Source organism: Apis mellifera, linkage group LG7 (assembly GCF_003254395.2).
Source record: "Apis mellifera strain DH4 linkage group LG7, Amel_HAv3.1, whole genome shotgun sequence".
NCBI lineage: Eukaryota > Metazoa > Arthropoda > Insecta > Hymenoptera > Apidae > Apis > Apis mellifera.
The window spans coordinates 13,358,294-13,376,993 of NC_037644.1; the positions used below are offsets into that span (position 1 = coordinate 13,358,294).

An 18,700-nucleotide genomic window follows, 5' to 3' on the forward strand; every position below is an offset into this window, starting at 1 on the left:
TTATTTATTAATTGTTAAATAATAATTTCTTGTTGTTAAATATAATTAGTAATATTATTATTAATATATTATAAAAAAATTACGCCTTTTTCTTATTTAACAGATAATATTATTTTTATACAGTAATGTGAAGTGTTTATTTTTTAATATTTGCAATATCGTTTATAGCATAGTTGAATTGTATAGATATAGATTATTTATTAATTCTTAATAATAGTTTCTTGTTGTTAAGTTAAATATATACAAGTATTTATAATTTAAACGTTATAAAAAAATACATCTTTTTCTTATTTAATAGATAATATTATTTTTATATAGTAATGTAAAGTATTTATTTTTTAATACTTGTACCAATATTTATAGCATAGTTGAATTGTATAGATATAGATTATTTATTAATTATTAATAATAGTTTCTTATTGTTAAGTTAAATATATACAAGTATTTATAATTTAAACGTTATAAAAAAATACATCTTTTTCTTATTTAATAGATAATATTATTTAGTTGGTAATGTGAAATGTTTATTTTTTAATACTTGCAGCAATATATAAGCAGTATATAGCATAATTGAATTGTATATAGATTATTTATTAATTATTAATAATAGTTTCTTATTGTTAAGTTAAATATAATTATTAATATTATTAATATATATATATAATTTAAACATTATAAAGAATTACATCTTTTTTTTTTAACAAATAATATTATTTTTATACAGTAATGTGAAGTGTTTATTTTTTAATACTTGCAATATAGATTATTTATTAATTATTAATAATAGTTTCTTATTGTTAAGTTAAATATATACAAATATCTATAATTTAAACGTTATAAAAAAATTATATCTTTTTTTTACTTAACAAATAATATTATTTTTATATGGTAATATGGTGAAGTGTTTATTTTTTAATACTTGCAATATAGATTATTTATTAATTATTAATAATAGTTTCTTGTTGTTAAGTTAAATATATATACAAGTATCTATAATTTAAACATTATAAAAAAACTTTTTCTTATTTAACAAATAATATTATTTTTACGTGGTAATGTAAAGTGTTTATTTTTTAATACTTGCAGCAATATATAAGCGGTCGGAAATGGCGGAAAGAGGACGAAGCGCAGACCATTTGTATTTTATTTTTATTCGAAAATGAATATTGTCGACAAATTTAACGAGTTATAATACAATATTGATATTGAACTAATATTTTTAGTAATTTTTTTTTTCATCGAAATTCAGCGAAAAAGAAAAAAAACTAGTAATAATGAAATTTTAATATTCCATGAACGGAAATTCATCGTGACGTTCAAGATCTATTAGAAACTGACATCACGGGTATTAAAATTTCCAGATAATCGGTCTTAATTTCAGGATAATGAACGATGCACGAGTTCCGAGAGAAGCTCGGAAAATGGAGGGCGGTTCTACGCTCGGGCGGAGCGTATCTCTAACCTCTCGTTGGCCAACAACACGGACCAATCGTTTCTTCGAACTTTTTCGTACCATTTGCAAACGCGTATCCAGAAATTGTAAAATTCATTGTTCGAGCAAGTTGTCTCTATTAACGTCGAAATAATTCCAGATCGAGTAACAATCGACTGTATTCGATTAATTGAAGCAATTATTTTTTTTATCAAGTTAAATGTATACGAATTACATTGTTCCATAGTGTAAGTAAGCGATTATACATAATACAAATATACGATGTGTATAAATAATCACAGTCTATATTTACTACATAAAAAAATTAAAATTATTACAGCCAAGCATTTTTATTATTTAATTTTCGAATAACACACTTTTTGTTCACAATTAATCACAGTCGATCTTTGGATATAAGGACATCGATTAGTAAATTTCCATCGATAATATCTTTTCTTTTCTATCCGAGGATAGGATAGAAATCAAAAGTAATTCCTCTTCAATCTGTACACGCGAAACCGATTAAAGTAATCGCTTACTTGGATCAAAGATACTTTCTTAATATTTAAATTCAACACCGAGTACGTACTCTCTTCTCTTACGTGCAATCACAGTCAATCGAGTATCGATACACCGTTAATCACTGCATCGAGATTTCACTGCAACAGGAAGACGGGGAAAAGTTATGCAATTTTCATTACAATCTTCCATCGAGCGATCGCAACACGTTCGATTCTCGTTCCCGGTATTCGAGTTTATCCCCGTCGAGGCGTGGTATCGATTGACATAGGATCGACTCCCATTGGTCGTGACCGCGAGCTTTAACACCGTGGACCGGCCGCCGGCCAATCGTGGCTCGGTTCGCCGCCCCTCGACTCGTCACGCCCACTCGCACTTCGAGAAGGGGGGGACGAGATTGGGTGCGTGACGGAGTGGCCTCGCGTCACCGCGATGTACGAAGCTTCCATCAGGTTCAGAGTTGATCGCGAGTTCCAGTCATCCGAAAACACTTAGCGGCGCATCAGCGCGACGTATGCCAAAGTGGCAAGTTTAAATAATTGACCCCACCGTTCCACCTCGTGCAAACAATTTACATACGTAAATAACGGCTTCTTTCATCCTCCTTTTGTATTGTGATTACGCGTAAGGAAACGTCACGCGAATTCGTCCTCGCGTGTCCCGTAAACGACCGAAGCAACCAACACGAATAATAAATACGGGGGAGACGGACCTTTTTTTTTTTTTTTTTTTTTTTTTTTTTTTTTTTTTTTTTTTTTTTTTTCTTCTCTCCTCTCAACCTCATCCACCAAAATTCCTATCGCGAGTGGAATCGAGAAGTGAGTCGAAGAGGAGATCCTCCTCCCCTTTCAATATTTCACTTCGCTCGAACATTACACCCGCGATCTTCGAGCAAAGAAAACTTGTGAAACGAAACTGGATATACTTGCCGGTGAGGTGAACGAACCATACCCACGCATATACGTAGCAACAGTTTCCAGAATGTTTCCGATCGAGTGAGGAGTGAAAACGCCGAGGGAAGCGATCCGTCCATGGATCAAACGGTGATCGTCCCGTCGACCCCTCGGGGGGGGCCGAGCTCCATGGACAACGGTTCTAGGCTCGCTATGAAGAACGAGACGGACTCGAGCGTGCACATGCATCATCCGCAGGATCACCAGTCCTCCGTAACCCATTCCAACTCCTCCGCTCCCCCCACTGTGGTCCCTCGACCAAGCAATTTGACCGTTTCCAACGGTCCTCTGTCCCAGGACCAGGCCATAGACGCGTTGATGTGCGGCCAATCGACGGCCGAGCTTCCAAGAAAGCCGGGCGCTCGCCGCCAGGAGAAACCCCCATACTCGTACATAGCTCTGATAGTGATGGCGATCCAATCGAGCCGGGAAAAGAGGCTGACCCTGTCCGAGATCTACTCCTTCCTCCAGCAACACTTCCCCTTCTTCCGGGGCGCCTATCAGGGATGGAAGAACTCGGTCCGCCACAACCTGAGCTTGAACGAGTGCTTCATCAAGCTGCCCAAGGGTTTGGGGAGACCCGGCAAGGGCCACTACTGGACCATCGACCCGTCCACGGAGTACATGTTCGAGGAGGGAAGCTTTCGCCGCCGGCCCCGGGGCTTCCGTCGCAAGTGCCAGGCGTTGAAGCCCCAATACCCCCAGTACTTCTCGGCTGGGGGGGGGCCGGTGAGCGTGCAGGCGGCGGCCGGCTACGAGAACCTGGCGCCCGCCGCCGTGGAGTACGCGAACGGTTATCAGAACCACCAGTATCAGAATTATCAGGAGTACGCCGCGATGTACGCGGCGCCCGGTGGCGCGGTTTCCTCCGACTGGCCGTATCCCGAGACGACGGCGTACAAAACGGCGCCTCCGCCGCCGCCAATAGCCGAGGTCACGTACAAGACGACGGAGGTCACGTACAAGACGGACGAGTCGTCCGTGTACAGGAACGGGGAGATAGTGGCGTTCAAGAGCGAGCCTGGATACGTGGCGGCCAGGAGCCAGGAACAGTTGACCTACAGGACGGCGGACGGTTTCGCGGTGAAGGATCACGCGGCGGAGCCCCAGGTCTACAAGGAGAACGAGGCTATGATGGCGTCCTCGTACAATCGAGCGTCCAATCCCGCCCAGCCCGGCCAAGATTATTACGTGGGCTACGGCCTCGCAGTCAGCAATGCGAACAACGTGGGGATGCAGGGTATTCAGGAGCAGACCGGGAACAGTAGTCCCGTGGGGAACGTGAATTCGCCGCACAGCGGATGCCAGACACCTGTCACGGATAATGGTAAGTTTGAAGGAAGAATTATATTTTTCTTCTCGAGAATATTTGTATATATTTTTGTCGTCTTTTATCGATGATGGATATTATTGATTTTGATCAATCGGTTGAAACGGTTCGGTTCGAAAGAAATTGTTGCACGATTTCGGATGGGAAGACAATGACAGTTGGAGGGGCCATGTGGAAAATCGCAGACAGTTTACGACCGTGCAGGCGCCGACTTTCCTAAAACCGTAGAGCTACTTGTTCCCTTTTTCACAAAATTGTTCTTTTAATTCGAGAGTAAAATCGAATATTTCTATATCGCGAAGAAGATATAAATTCTTCGAAATTCTCTCTCGACCGACAGAGATCATCGTAGCTGACAGCATGTATTAATCTGAGTGGCACGTTTTGTCGATTAATTCCTCGATTAATCGAGAAGCGATATAATATATTTTTCTTTCGTTTATTAAATTCAATCGAATTGATCTTAAGAAAGTATAGAAATATAACGAGCTGAACTCGTAGAAAGTCTCTTTCATGAATGGAAGGATTTCGTGAATGCAAAAGTTTACTACGCGGATCGGGCGGTAAACAAATGATCGTGGTGAACGAAAATACACGGTTTTTTTTGTATCAGTTACCGGTGGTCGCGTGCTGGTAAGTGAGGTCTCAAATCGCTTATCGTGTAAACATTTACAAGTAGGGTAAACAAAATGTTCTTTAATCTAAGTACATCGAATGTACCTTAAACACAAGTCGGTTCGTTTATTAAACCTTTCCGCGCAGAATTCGGTTTCCGTGGAACTTGACGCAGACAAACCGTGGTCATCGTCCACGATGACGAATTCCCTTCAACGGTAATCCATTGCTTGTCTAAAAATTACGAATATTTTATTCTAATCGATAATCTCTTACTTAACGTGCACCCTTCTTTTCTCAAGAAGAATTTATTTAAAAATTTATCTATCGTAATCGATTATAATGTGGATGTTTGATAATAATCTCTCATTAAGATTGAGATCTTGAGGATTATTTTATTTATTTATAGTCAAACTAATAGATTAATATTCATTAATAAAGGAGTAGTATATTATGTTCATCAAATATGGGTTCCCCATTGAATTAGAGAAGTGATGTTTGGTTTAATTTCATGAATTAAAGGTGAAGAAAATTTTCTTAATAATATATTATCTGATTATTCGCTCTATTATTCGCTCACTTTTCTATTTCTCAAGAAGAACTTATTTAAAAATTTATGAATATATTATATATATTTATCTATGAATCGTAACCGATTATAATAGTGGATAATAATCTCTCATTAAGATTAAGATTTTGAGAATTATTTTATTTAGTTGATGTTATTTACAATTAAACTAATAGATTAATATTCATTAATAAAGGAGTAGTATATTATGTTCATCTTTAATTATTTAAAAATTTATCTATGAATCGTAACCGATTATAATGGTGGATAATAATAATAATTTCTCATTAAGATTAAGATCTTGAGGATTATTTTATTTGATGTTATTTATAGTCAAACTAATAGATTAATTAATTCATTTTACACCTTCATTATTATATTATGTTCATCAAATATGGGCTCCCCATTGAACTTTTCTAGAACTTTTCTCTTCTCAAGAAGAACTTTTTTAAAAATTTATCTATGAATCGTAACCGGTTATAATGATGGATATTTCATAATAATCTCTCATTAAAATTAAGATCTTGAGGATTATTTTATTTAGTTGATGTTATTTATAGTCAAACTAATAGATTAATATTCATTAATAAAGGAGTATTATATTATGTTCATCAAATATGGGCTCCCCATTGAACTTGATTAGAGAAGTGATATTATTATTAATTGATTTAATTTCATGGATTAAAGGTGAAGAAAATTATTCTAATAATATATTATCCGATTATTCGCTCACTTTTCTAGTTTTTCTCAAGAAGAACTTATTTATCTATGAATCATAATCGGTTATAATGGTGGATGTTTGATAATAATCTCTCTTAATCTCTAAAATTAAGATCTTGAGAATTATTTTATTTAGTTGATGTTTATAGTCAAACTAATAGATTAATATTCATTTTACACCTTCATTATTATATTATGTTCATCAAATATGAGCTCCCTATTGAACTTAATTAGAGAAGTGATGTTATTTGGTTTAATTTCATGAATTAAAGGTGAAGAAAATTATCCTAATAATATATTATCCGATTATTCGCTTACTTTTCTAGTTCTCAAGAAGAACTTATTTATCTATGAATCATAATCGGTTATAATGGTGGATGTTTGATAATAATCTCTCATTAAGATTAAGATCTTGAGGATTATTTTATTTAGTTGATGTTATTTATAGTCAAACTAATAGATTAATTAATTCATTTTACACCTTCATTATTATATTATCAAATATTATATTATTATATTATATTATATTATATTATCAATATTATATTATATTCATCAAATATGGGATCTCCATTGAATTTGATTAGAGAAGTGATATTATTATTAATTGGTTTAATTTTATGGATTAAAGGTGAAGAAAATTATTCTAATAATATATATCTCTCATTAAGATTGAGATCTTGAGGATTATTTTATTTAGTTGATGTTATTTATAGTCAAACTAATAGATTAATATTCATTAATAAAGGAGTATTATATTATGTTCATCAAATATGGACTCCCCATTGAACTTGATTAGAGAAGTGATGTTATTTAATTTCATGGATTAAAGGTGAATTTATCCGATTATTCGCTCACTCCCATTTCGTAAAGTAAAGTAAGTACAATCTCTTCCTTCTCTCCATCTCGATACACCGTGGTAGTAGCATCGACAAGGGATAAACTTGCCACCCACGCACCCTTCCTCCTCCATCCGCCTCTCCCCCTCCTCCTCCTTCTCTTTTCTCTCGTTCAGTCAGTAAAGTGTAAACGAGATCAATCTGCAGACGCCTCGGTAGGCCCCAGTTTTCCTGTTTCTCTTTTTCTCATCTACCCCGCTCGGATGTATTTCTGGAGCAATCTCTCTACTATGGCATCGTTGTGTTGGCAGCCGAAAGCAGCCGATATTCGCTCGAGAAATCCCTCTCTCCTTCTCTCTCTCTCTCTCCTTCTCTTCTTTTATTGAAATTATTTCATAAGATCGGTCGATTTGGAAAAAGAAATTCGAGGGAGCGAAAATGTTGTTATCTCGAGAGAAAAGAATTCGTGAGAGGAGAGGATTTTGACTGACGGCGCTGCCATTCGGACCACACACGACGCTGTTTTAAGACTCTCGTTACACTTCGCTCTCGAATTAAAACGAATTTTCCTTCCCCTCCTCCTCGATATTCTTCTCCCTTCTCCTCGATCGACAGGTAATTTGATCCTGTTTCTTCCACTCATTATTTTCGTCATTCTGCGAACAATAGTTTTGTACAATTATACAGGAAATTATCTAAGGGAATATCTTTATAATTTTCCAAAGACCAAGTTAAAAAATAAGAAATCCGGTGAAAGGAAATGAGAAGGAAGCAAGAGAGGAGGATTGAAAAGAGGAAGATAGGGATCGAGACACGAGTGAAGTGCTTCTACTTGAAGAAGAACTACTTGAGAGTTGCCGGAGATTTAGATTTATCGTACCTACACAAAGGCTGGATTCGTATCGTTCCCTCTTAATTTCCTCTTCTTCTTCTTCCCCCATGCGTGTGGTCCTCTCCTCGTATTTTACCAAATTCTATCGTTAAAATTTATTTGTATTATTTATTATAAAATTTTATTATTATATTATAAATTTATTATAGGTTTGATTTGACCAAGCAAGATTCGATGATCGAAGAAAACGATTTTTATTTTCTTTGTTCCAGGTATAAAGATGCAATGCTCGAACTCGAATTCGAACAGTTCTGGAGGCGGTTTGATCGATCGTAAGCCATCCTACTTTGGCCATCCAGCCGGATCCGTTACACTGAGCTCGTTGAGCTCCCTCAGCTCTCTTAATTTGAGCAACATAGGTGGATTGGGCAGCGGATTGAGCATATCTAATATACCTGGCGCTGCAGTCTCGTCCAATATTCATCACGCGACCACCACGCCTCCTACGACGATGTACTACGATCCGATCAAATACAGCATGTCGAACGTGTGACGGAGATCCGGGAGGCAGAGAGAGAACGTCAAGATTGTTCAAGATTGACATCGAACTTTTCAACTTTTTGTGAAATTTGTTTTTTTATCCGTGCGAATGTTATGAAAAAGTTACGAAGGATACAAGGATTTTGTCTATGTTGTTCGTTTCGAAGAATCGTTTCGTCAAAGTGTATAATATTTCAGATTTTTATTTATATTTATAGTTCTTAATGACGAATAAATGTTACTAATTTAAGTCAATTCGATGAAAACGTAAAATTGAACCGATTCTTTCTTGGTAAGAAAGGAGAGAAGAACAGGGGAAAGGTTTTTTCTTTTTTCTTTTTCGTTTCAATCATGGTTTTTTAACTTAAATGGATGGTTGGATGGTTTTGAAAAATTCAATCAAGACAATCTATAACTGCCGATGATGCGTGTGTCAAAGCGAGTTAAATATTAAAGTCGTGGCGTCGATGGTTTCGGCGATAAAGGATTTGTCGATAAAAGTCCCTAGTCCCTCCACGAATCAATTCTAGGAATTTTGTTTGTCACAACTTGCTCGCAACTTGACGGTTATCTCGCGTAACGAGATTATACTTTTTATCGATTATACCGCGCGACAAATCAATGTTGAAGTGAAATTCTACGATTTTTTTTTCCTCCTCCGTAGCTTCGATCATTCCTTGTTTAAAATAAATTCGAATTCTTCGTAATTTTAATGATTCTTTACTCGAAAGAGAAAAAGAAAAAAAAAAAAGAAAAACTCACGAGAGGAAGGAATTTTACGATCTCAGAAGCTGTTTTTCTTTTTTTTTTTTTTTTTTTTTTTATCCATTTCTTCGCTGTAAAAAGGGAAAAAAATAAGAATAAAAAGACGGAACATCAGAAAATTCCTTTTACTTTCGAGGGGCCCCGAAGAGGAGGGGTAGATTCTTCTTCAGGGAGGTTATAAAAAGGAGATAATATCGGTCGTGAACGATAGCAACAGTGTTTTTACCGGTAAATAACGAACGACAGTGTTTTCTATTGAAACAGCTTGTTGCTTGTTGAGATCCCTGCCATAAAAACGACGGGAACAAGTTGGAGGCTCGTTCCGGCCAGCCAAGGATATACAACTTATTTGAGCAATATGGAGCTTCTTCCTTCTGTCACGTGTTCAAATAGTTCCTCTTATTCTCACAAATATCGCGCGTTACGCTTCTCTTACGCGAAAATCTACGGCTCCGATTATCGATCGGATGTCACGTCCAAAAATAATATTCGTGCGATATTCGATCCATACTTCGTTATCGCTGGCAGAGAAAGAGAGGAGAGGAAGCGAGAAATTTTGGATCGATTAGAAGAGCTTTCTCTTTTCTCTTCGCGAATCTTTGAATACAATACGTGCAAGGTATATATATATATATATGTTTACACGATTGAATACATTGTGGTTGAAAAATATAGTTGAAACGATAATACTTGCGATCATGAGTTTCATTAACGGGATAGATGACCCTTTGTTTCGGTGATTCAAGCCTCGCTATTTATTATCGACGATTTCCTTGAATCGGCTTCATGGAATCAAGAGGCACGAGATTGCTTATGTAATAAATTAGAGAATGTTATGCGAGATGGTGGATCGCATGTGGTGTCGGCTTACACGAAACAGATTCATAACTGACATTAATTTCGCATTAAGATATTTTCCCCTCGCCGTCATTACAGAGATTGATCTTGCTCCTTATGGGAATGAAGATCGTTTCATTCCTTTCGATCGATTATTCCTTTCCACTGTATTTATTTTTTCCCAAGCGGTTGCGAGCTTTTGTTTTCTTTTTTCTTTTTTTTTTTTACTCTCTGTGGAAAATTTTCATCAAGTTTTTTTTCTAATAATGGATTCAATTGTAAATATAATAAATAACGTTACCTTTTGTCAAGTACTTTTTTTTTTTTTATGAAACAATATTTTATAAAAATGATGCGATGCGTTTCGTATACCATTTTTGTCTTTTTCTTTTTTTTTTTTGTTCGTTTTATAATACACCACCGCGATATTCGAGTGGTACGGAAAAGAACCACTTCTCGTATGCATCGTCAAAAATGCGCATAAGCCCAGACGACGAATATGCACGAGGTGCAAGAGAAGTCACTCAATGACGCCGTTGACAGGCCATTTCTGGCCGTGGTTAATGGTGTTTTTATTTCTGTGATACCTTCTTCTACTTGAAAAGAGAAAATTATCTTTCTACTCTTTTTCTTTTTTTTTTTATTAAAATCAAATTGATCGATTAAAGTAATTTTGTTTTTTTTTTTCAATAATTTTTAAACGTTACACGGCTACAAAGTTGAAATAATTTATCTATTAAACGAAACGTAAACACGTTATCTAGATATCTATTTTAGTAGATAGATTTTTTTTAATGTAAAGTTACGAATTGAATTAATAAGCAATAAATCTAATAATGGTACGTGATGTGTACTTACATTATATATAAATTTAAAAAAAAAAAATCCAAAGAATTCTGGAGACTGCATTATCTCAAAGCGCCTTCGTATCGAAACGAAAAGAGAAAAAGCAACGGAGAAGATACAAATCGAAGGAAGGGGGAGAATGAGGCATAGAGAAAGAGGAGGAATATAAGAGGAAGGGGTCCGCTTTAAAATAATAAACTCGATACGATCTGAGGCTAGACAAAGTTGGAACAAACATCCAGCAACACTGTACAGATTAGAAAATGAAAAATTTGATCTTAAAATGTCGATATTAAATTGGATTTAATTATTTATATTACAAATTATCTTTGTTGATATTGGATATTACTTACAACTTTCGATATTTCCTTAACGTTTAAATTTAACGCAAAAACAACGTATTATTGTTCTACATATACTTAGTTCGATGAGCATATATTTAGTGTATTAAATTTTATTTTTTAAAAAGTCGATTAACGTAATTTCAAATTTTTAGAACTGAACATTTATATTTGTACGGTAAAATATAATGCTCGAGGCGCCCTCTACAGAATTCGTATCTATCGTACAGTCATTTTAAAAATTTCTTAAACTACAGTAGTGATATTTATGATTTAAGAAAAAATTTTTTTTAAACGAGCGAAATAATTCTATAATAAGAATTAATAACATTAAAAAAAGTATTTCTCAACTATTTAAATTAATTTACGATGCCGTGAACAATTGATTGTAAAAAAATTTTGTTCGCTCATTTATACAATAAAATGTCGCACATGCGCGTTAAAGTATTATAAAGACGTCAGTACTAACAGGTCAGAAAAGCGGTAGTAGACAACCGGCTACTTTGTTCGGAAATACTGCCAGGTCCTTATTTTGTTTATTAATATTACATTATGGAGGAAATATTACTGAAGTTACTTGTAGCCGATAACACATCTATTCAACAGGTATATTTAGAAAAGTGACATTTAATAAATTTTGTAATATTCAAAACACGTGTTTGCTCTTATTCATAACCATTTAAAAGAAATATTTAAAAGAAATATGAAGTTAATTTATTCAATCTATATTATATGTTTTAATATAAAATACAGTAACGTATAACAATTACTTTGCAAGCTTTATTTTTTTATTATTTTTAATATTTTAATATGTATATTTTTTAATATGTATATCTTTTATTAGATTTCTATAAAAGTTTTTTTCTTTTATAAAAAAAAACATCTATTTCATATTTCTTATAAATAGATATAAATAAATTATCTATTAAATAGAAGAATAAATATAATGAACAAGAATATATTACAGGGAACAGCAGAACTTAGAGAAGCTTTTAAAAAACAAGAAACTATACAAGCATTATGTCAACTTATTATTTCATCAAACAATTCACAGGTTTTTTTTATTTATTATTATTATTATTATTATTATTATGTATATATATATATACATACATTTTATGAATATTTTACTTATATTATAAATATTTCATAACAAAAAATAATTTATATTTAAGATAAGACAATATGCAGCTATATTACTTAGAAAACGTTATGGTAAAGGTAAACATTGGTTAAAATTACCACATCATCTACGCAATGAATTTAAGACAGTAATTTTACAGGTAAAAAAATATTATTCTTTAATTTTTGTTGTTGTTGAAAATATGTAGAATTTTTATTATTTTTTAGGCATTAGTTAATGAACCAGAAAAATTTGTAAAAAATGCAATTGCACAATTAATAGGTGTAATCGTAAAACATGAATTGCCTAATAATGGTTGGCCAGAAGTTTTACAGTTTGTACAGCAGTTAGTTACTAGTGAGAATTTATTACAGAAAGAGGTATAAAATATAATAATAGTTACTTAAAAAAAAAACTATATAATTATATATAATTTCTTATTTCTGTAATTTATTGTAATCTTGTTATAGTTGGGGACCTATACTTTATCGATTATGACTGAAGTTGCACCTGATGCATACCTTACACATGCTGCATCGCTTGCAGTTCTTTTGGGTCAAACATTAAATAGTTTACAAGATTTAGGGAATCCTGTAGCATATTATATCTTACGAATAATGCAGAATCTTGTTCCTTTAGTTGAAGGTAATCAAATGGTAAGTCATATATAATAATTAGAAATTGATTGAAAAATTTAGTTAATTTTTTTAATAGTAAAGTATTTTCATTCAGATGGTAAATGCTTATCATCAAATGATGCCACAAGTTATGACCACAATTCAATCTCTTACTACTACTAATGAAGATAAAGCGATTGAATGCTTTGAATTATTAGATGAATTGTGTGAAAATGCAATTGCTGTGATAGCTCCACATGTCAAATCTCTTGTCAGTATGTGCCTTGTTATTGCTGGTAACAAAGCATTAGATGATGCTCTGAGAGTTAAAGCAGTTGGTTTTATTGGATGGTTAGCCAGAACAAAAAAGAAAACCATAATCAAACATAAACTTGTTGAACCTATTTTAGGTATGATATATTTGAATCTTCAATTCAAAATAAATTTTTGAATTTACAATTTGATTTAACTTGTTAACATAATTTTATAGATATGTTATTTAATCTTATGTCTATGCGACCTGAAGATGACAATGATGAAGTTTACTTTAGTGATGATAATGAAGATAATACACCTGTAACTTGTGCTACTCAAACTTTAGATTTACTTGCACTTCATTTACCTCCAGAGAAATTAATTCCTCAATTGGTATAATTTAGTATATTTTTAATAATTCTCTTTTTTTTTTATAAAATATATCTAATATTTTATTTTTATACAATTTTTATAGTTACAATATATAGAACCTAGTTTACAAGGTACGGATGTATATGCAAAAAAGGCATCATATTTGACAATGGCAGTATTAGCGGAAGGTTGTTCGGAATATATTCGTACAAAATATCTCGAATCCTTTTTACGTTGTACTTGTCAAGGAATTAGTGACCCTATTCCCGTAGTGCGTAATGCTGCACTTTTTGCTCTTGGACAATTTTCTGAACATTTACAACCAGAAATTTCCCAATATTCGTCCGAATTATTGCCAGTATTATTCGAATATCTAGGTCAAATATGTGCACATATTAAACAAGAAAAAAAAGAACCACCTTCGGTTGATCGTATGTTTTATGCGTTAGAAATGTTCTGCGAAAATTTAAATGAAAGTCTTTTACCATATTTACCAACATTGATGGAAAGACTTTTTGAAATCTTGAATGCGGATACTCCAGTTCATGTTAGAGAACTTTCTCTGAGTGCTATTGGCTCAGCTGCCATGGCGAGTAAAGAGCATATGTTACCATATTTTGAAAGAATTGTTTCCATTCTTGATAATTATCTTTCAGAGAAACAAATAGAAGAAACCATGTGTCTTCAAGTTCAAGCAGTTGGTATGAATAAAATTATTAAAATTATTATTTAAAATTTATGTAACAATATTAATACTTAATTGATGTTATAGATACTCTTGGAGTAATTGCAAGAACAATAGGTGATAAAAATTTTGCACCTTTGGCTGGTAGATCTCTTAATTTTGGAATGAAATTATTAAAAGAAACAGAAGATCCAGATTTGAAAAAATCAATTTATGGATTATTTGCATCAATTAGTACTATAATGAAAAAGGAAATGGCAGGTGCTTTGCCAGAAATCATTGAATACATGATTACAAGTATACAAAGTTCAGAAGGGATAGTGGTAAATTATAAAAGATAAATTAATTAAATTATATTAAATTATATTTTTTCTTTTATATTATATATAATTTTTTTTGATAGCCTCATTTTAAAGAAGATGAAACTTCTGCTTTTCCTGTTTATGAAGATCTTAGTGAAAATGAAAATGAAGAAGAAGATATTGAAAACACAGATAATGAAGAAGATAATGATGATGATGACGTAGCTGGTTATAGTGTTGAAAATGCATACATTGAAGAGAAGGAAGAAGCAATTTTAGCTTTAAAAGAAATTGCAGAACATACAGGGTAAAATATTATTTTTCATATAATTAATCTCGTAATTTTCGAAATAGATTTATATTTTTTATTTCAGAGAAGCATTTTTACCATATCTTGAAAAATCTTTTGAAGAAACTTTTAAATTAATTAATTATCCACAAGAAGATATTCGTAAAGCTGTTATTGATGCTCTTCTGCAGTTTTGTATTAATTTCTCAAAAATTAATACTAATGAAGGAAAACAAGCATTATTAAAAGCTCTTTCTGTATTTATTCCAAAATTATCTGAATTAATAAGATTAGGTGATGAACGAACAGTAGCTATTACTGGTTTAGATGCTTATACAGAACTTTTGAAAGAAATAAAATCAGATGTCCTTATTGGAGAAGGTCATAAAGAAGCTATAATGAATTGTGTCACTGATGTTATGTTAGGTAAAAATTCAATATGGATCATATTTTTAACATTTTCATTTACAGAAAAAAATGTTTATAATAGGTAAAACGGAATGTCAAGATCAAGAAGAAGCAGATGATATAGATACTGAAGCTGAACAAGATGAATTACTAGTTGAATGTGCGGGTGATGTATTGTCCACTTTCGGAAAAGTAATTTCGCCAGAAGATTTTGAAATTTATTTTCATACCGTGTTACCAATGCTCTTAGAAAGATTGGTATAGTTTTATTTATTTATATTTATGTATTTATAAACATTATATATATTCATACTTTAAAAAGCTAATAAATATTTTTCAGAAAAAGAATAAATCTGAAGCTCAAAGATCTTTTGCAGTTGGTACAATTTCAGAATGTTTCTCAGGACTCAAACATAAGGTAGCTGGTTTTGTATGTCAACTACTTCCTATGTTTTTGAAACTTACAGATGATTCAAGTGCTGAAGTTCGGAATAATGCCATATATGGAATTGGTGAACTTGCATTATATGGCAAAGATGCAGTTTATTCGTATCCTTTTAATATATTTCTATATAATTTATATATGTAATATATATGTATATATATTATATGTATAATATATGTAATATAATATTATAATGTATAAAATGTATAAATAATTGTAATAATGTATATAATATATATAATTTATTTCTAAATTGTTATGAAAGAATTATAAAATTTTATATAATTTTTTTTTCTTAACAATAATTAATAGGCATTATTCTGATATTTTATCAGTTCTTTCAAATGCAATTTTTAAAGAATCACATGCAGGAGCTCGTGACAATATAGTCGGAGCACTTGCGAGACTTATCATTGCTAATTATTTTAATGTACCACTTGATCAAGTATTTCCAACTTTTGTCAAACAGTTACCATTAAAAGAAGATTTTGAAGAAAACAAAGCAGTTTTTAAAAGTATATTAACATTATATGAAGCTGGTCATCCTATTTTACGATCACACATAGAAATATTACTTAAAGTTGCAGTCAGTGTCTTACATGAAAATAAAACAACAGATGATGGTATATTATACAATTCTTTTATTATTATTTACATAATAAAACATTATAAAATTATTATATATAATTCATGTTTAATTATATGATCTTTATCTTTTATACAGAGGCAAAAGGTATTATTATGGAATTCATTAAATCTGCTCAGCGAGATTTTCCAAATGAATGGAATTCTATGTATTCTGAACTTCCAATAGAAGTTACAACGAATATTCAACGTATATTTTCTTAAGTTTTAATTGAATTTATTTCACATTGTAAGAAATAAGAGAACTGATTGATGAAAATGTTTTCATCTCAGAAAAAGTGATATATATCATACATCTCATATCTTTAAATTATGTCTAACAAAAGTTTTCAGTACTGTTTAGTTAACAATATGTATATCCATTGTTTAAATATCGACATAATTATAGAAATTATATTTCTTCTTATAAAATATGAGAATCGATAAGTGCAATTAATTACCAATAATATAACATGATACTACACATTAAATTTCTTGGTGCTCATATTCTATGATACTGGCCATATAATTTTACATCTGAATACGATTTTGATATGGAAATAAATATATATATATATATGTTGACTGAACAAAGTATATTAAATTCTAGTCTACAGAATTTTTTCTTTTATATATATATATATATATATATATATACAAAATCTTATTTATATATAAATTTTAAATTACTTCTATCAAAACATCCAATAAAGATAATTGAATGAATTAATTTATTATAAATCAATAATTTTCATATCTGATTCTAATGTTACATATGCATATATATTCAAAATATAAGCACAAGAAATTGTTTTTGGCAGAAATGATCAATTTAGTTATCATTTTTCATGTTTATTTTTAATTAAGAATGATGCGTATACCACAAAGCATTATGTGTATGCATTGAATATAAATGTACTATAAAAAATAAAATTGTTGCACTTCATCTATTTCACAAGTAGCTTTTATATGTATTTATTTTGATTGTGAGAATGTATTGTCAAAAAAATTTCACACAATTTTAATATAGTTAACATTTATTTAAGAATTATCAATTTATCTATTATTTTTATTCTAAATTATTAACAGTCGACAAAAATTATCTTATTCGAATTTTTAGTTGATTAATCAATTTTATAGAGATGTCATTTAATTAAAGTTTATTACATAACTTATTTAATTATATATAATATTATATTTATTATACCAAAAATTCCGAAATATTTTGCTAGAATGATTTTGTACTGATTTATAATTATAAGAAATGCATAAGCATAACTAAAAAAATTTTACAATATTCATTTTAAAATTTGAATTGCATATATTGTCAACATTTTTCTGTAGACTTAGAATATCAAATTTATTGTATATTTCATAAAAATACAAGATAATTTAGTGAATTGTTATGTTATTAGGAAATTATCAAATATTTTTTATAACCAATATGATTTCATACGATTCAATTCGTAAAAAATATAAAATATAATTGCATTATATTTGCAGAGATTAATATTGAGAGAATTATATTGACAGATTATTTACAACAGAATGTTTATCAATATACATATAATGATAAAATAAAAAAATATGTATTTATCTTAATAAAGTATTAGTGAATTATAATTAAAATTAAATAATATGATTATTTTTATTAAATCCTCGGGAGAAATATAAAATAAATATGAAATAAAAATAATAAATTATAATTGAAAAAATTATAAATTATAAATAAAATTATAACAAAATGGAAATTTTTGATTCAACAAAATAAATAATAATAAAATGAATTATATGATTAATTTATTTGAATCAATTTCTTTTTATTATTTTATACAAATTTATCAAAAAGTGTATTAAAAAATTGAAAAATAATTAAAAATAGGGATTATTTTTAGAAAAAAAGTCAAATTATTAAAAAACAAATGATATTTAATAACATCATACAGATATAATAAGATTAATAGATTCATAGATATATAAATATGATCTAAAATTTAAATATTCAATAATAATTTCGATCTATTTCGAAATATACATATACATACATATTTATATGTATATGTAGAAAGAAAAATTTTTTATTATATGAAATCGATTTGTTTATTGGCGATATTACATGATCGAAATAATTCTCAAAACAAAAATCGAAATTTGTATAATAAAGTATATTTTTTCTAAAATTTATAATACATTTGGAAAAAATGTTTCATATATATGTATATATACATAATAATGTGTTTCATCTCAGATTAGATGAGACTTCATTTTGATATATAAAACTTGTTGATAGACGATTTTGATACGGCGAGACGATGGAAGTATAAAAGTAACGTTTATAAAACGTTATCGAAGTTCTTTTCGCCATTAAATCGAGTGGGTTAGTCATCGAAGATTAAATATATATGTACCACAGGTACACGTATTTATATATACTATACATATA

The 18,700-nt window shown here is 30.8% G+C and overlaps 2 protein-coding genes across 2 annotated transcripts; both read left to right on the forward strand.

The window, feature by feature from the left end:
- The first annotated feature begins 2,713 nt into the window (after window positions 1-2,713).
- On the forward strand, window positions 2,714-8,603 carry LOC726050 (forkhead box protein K2). The gene is made up of 2 exons (XM_026441768.1): window positions 2,714-4,231; window positions 8,081-8,603. The coding sequence occupies exons 1-2, from the start codon at window positions 2,983-2,985 to the stop codon at window positions 8,359-8,361; spliced, it is 1,530 nt and encodes a 509-aa protein (XP_026297553.1). The 5' UTR covers window positions 2,714-2,982; the 3' UTR covers window positions 8,362-8,603.
- Window positions 8,604-11,582: 2,979 nt separating this feature from the next.
- On the forward strand, window positions 11,583-17,894 carry LOC412817 (importin-4). Its single transcript, XM_396270.7, has 15 exons — window positions 11,583-11,743; window positions 12,105-12,191; window positions 12,313-12,420; window positions 12,488-12,640; window positions 12,731-12,916; window positions 12,993-13,287; window positions 13,368-13,525; window positions 13,608-14,205; window positions 14,277-14,512; window positions 14,593-14,798; window positions 14,866-15,206; window positions 15,271-15,446; window positions 15,529-15,737; window positions 15,946-16,256; window positions 16,358-17,894. The coding sequence occupies exons 1-15, from the start codon at window positions 11,690-11,692 to the stop codon at window positions 16,480-16,482; spliced, it is 3,243 nt and encodes a 1,080-aa protein (XP_396270.5). The 5' UTR covers window positions 11,583-11,689; the 3' UTR covers window positions 16,483-17,894.
- The last annotated feature ends 806 nt before the right edge of the window (window positions 17,895-18,700 follow it).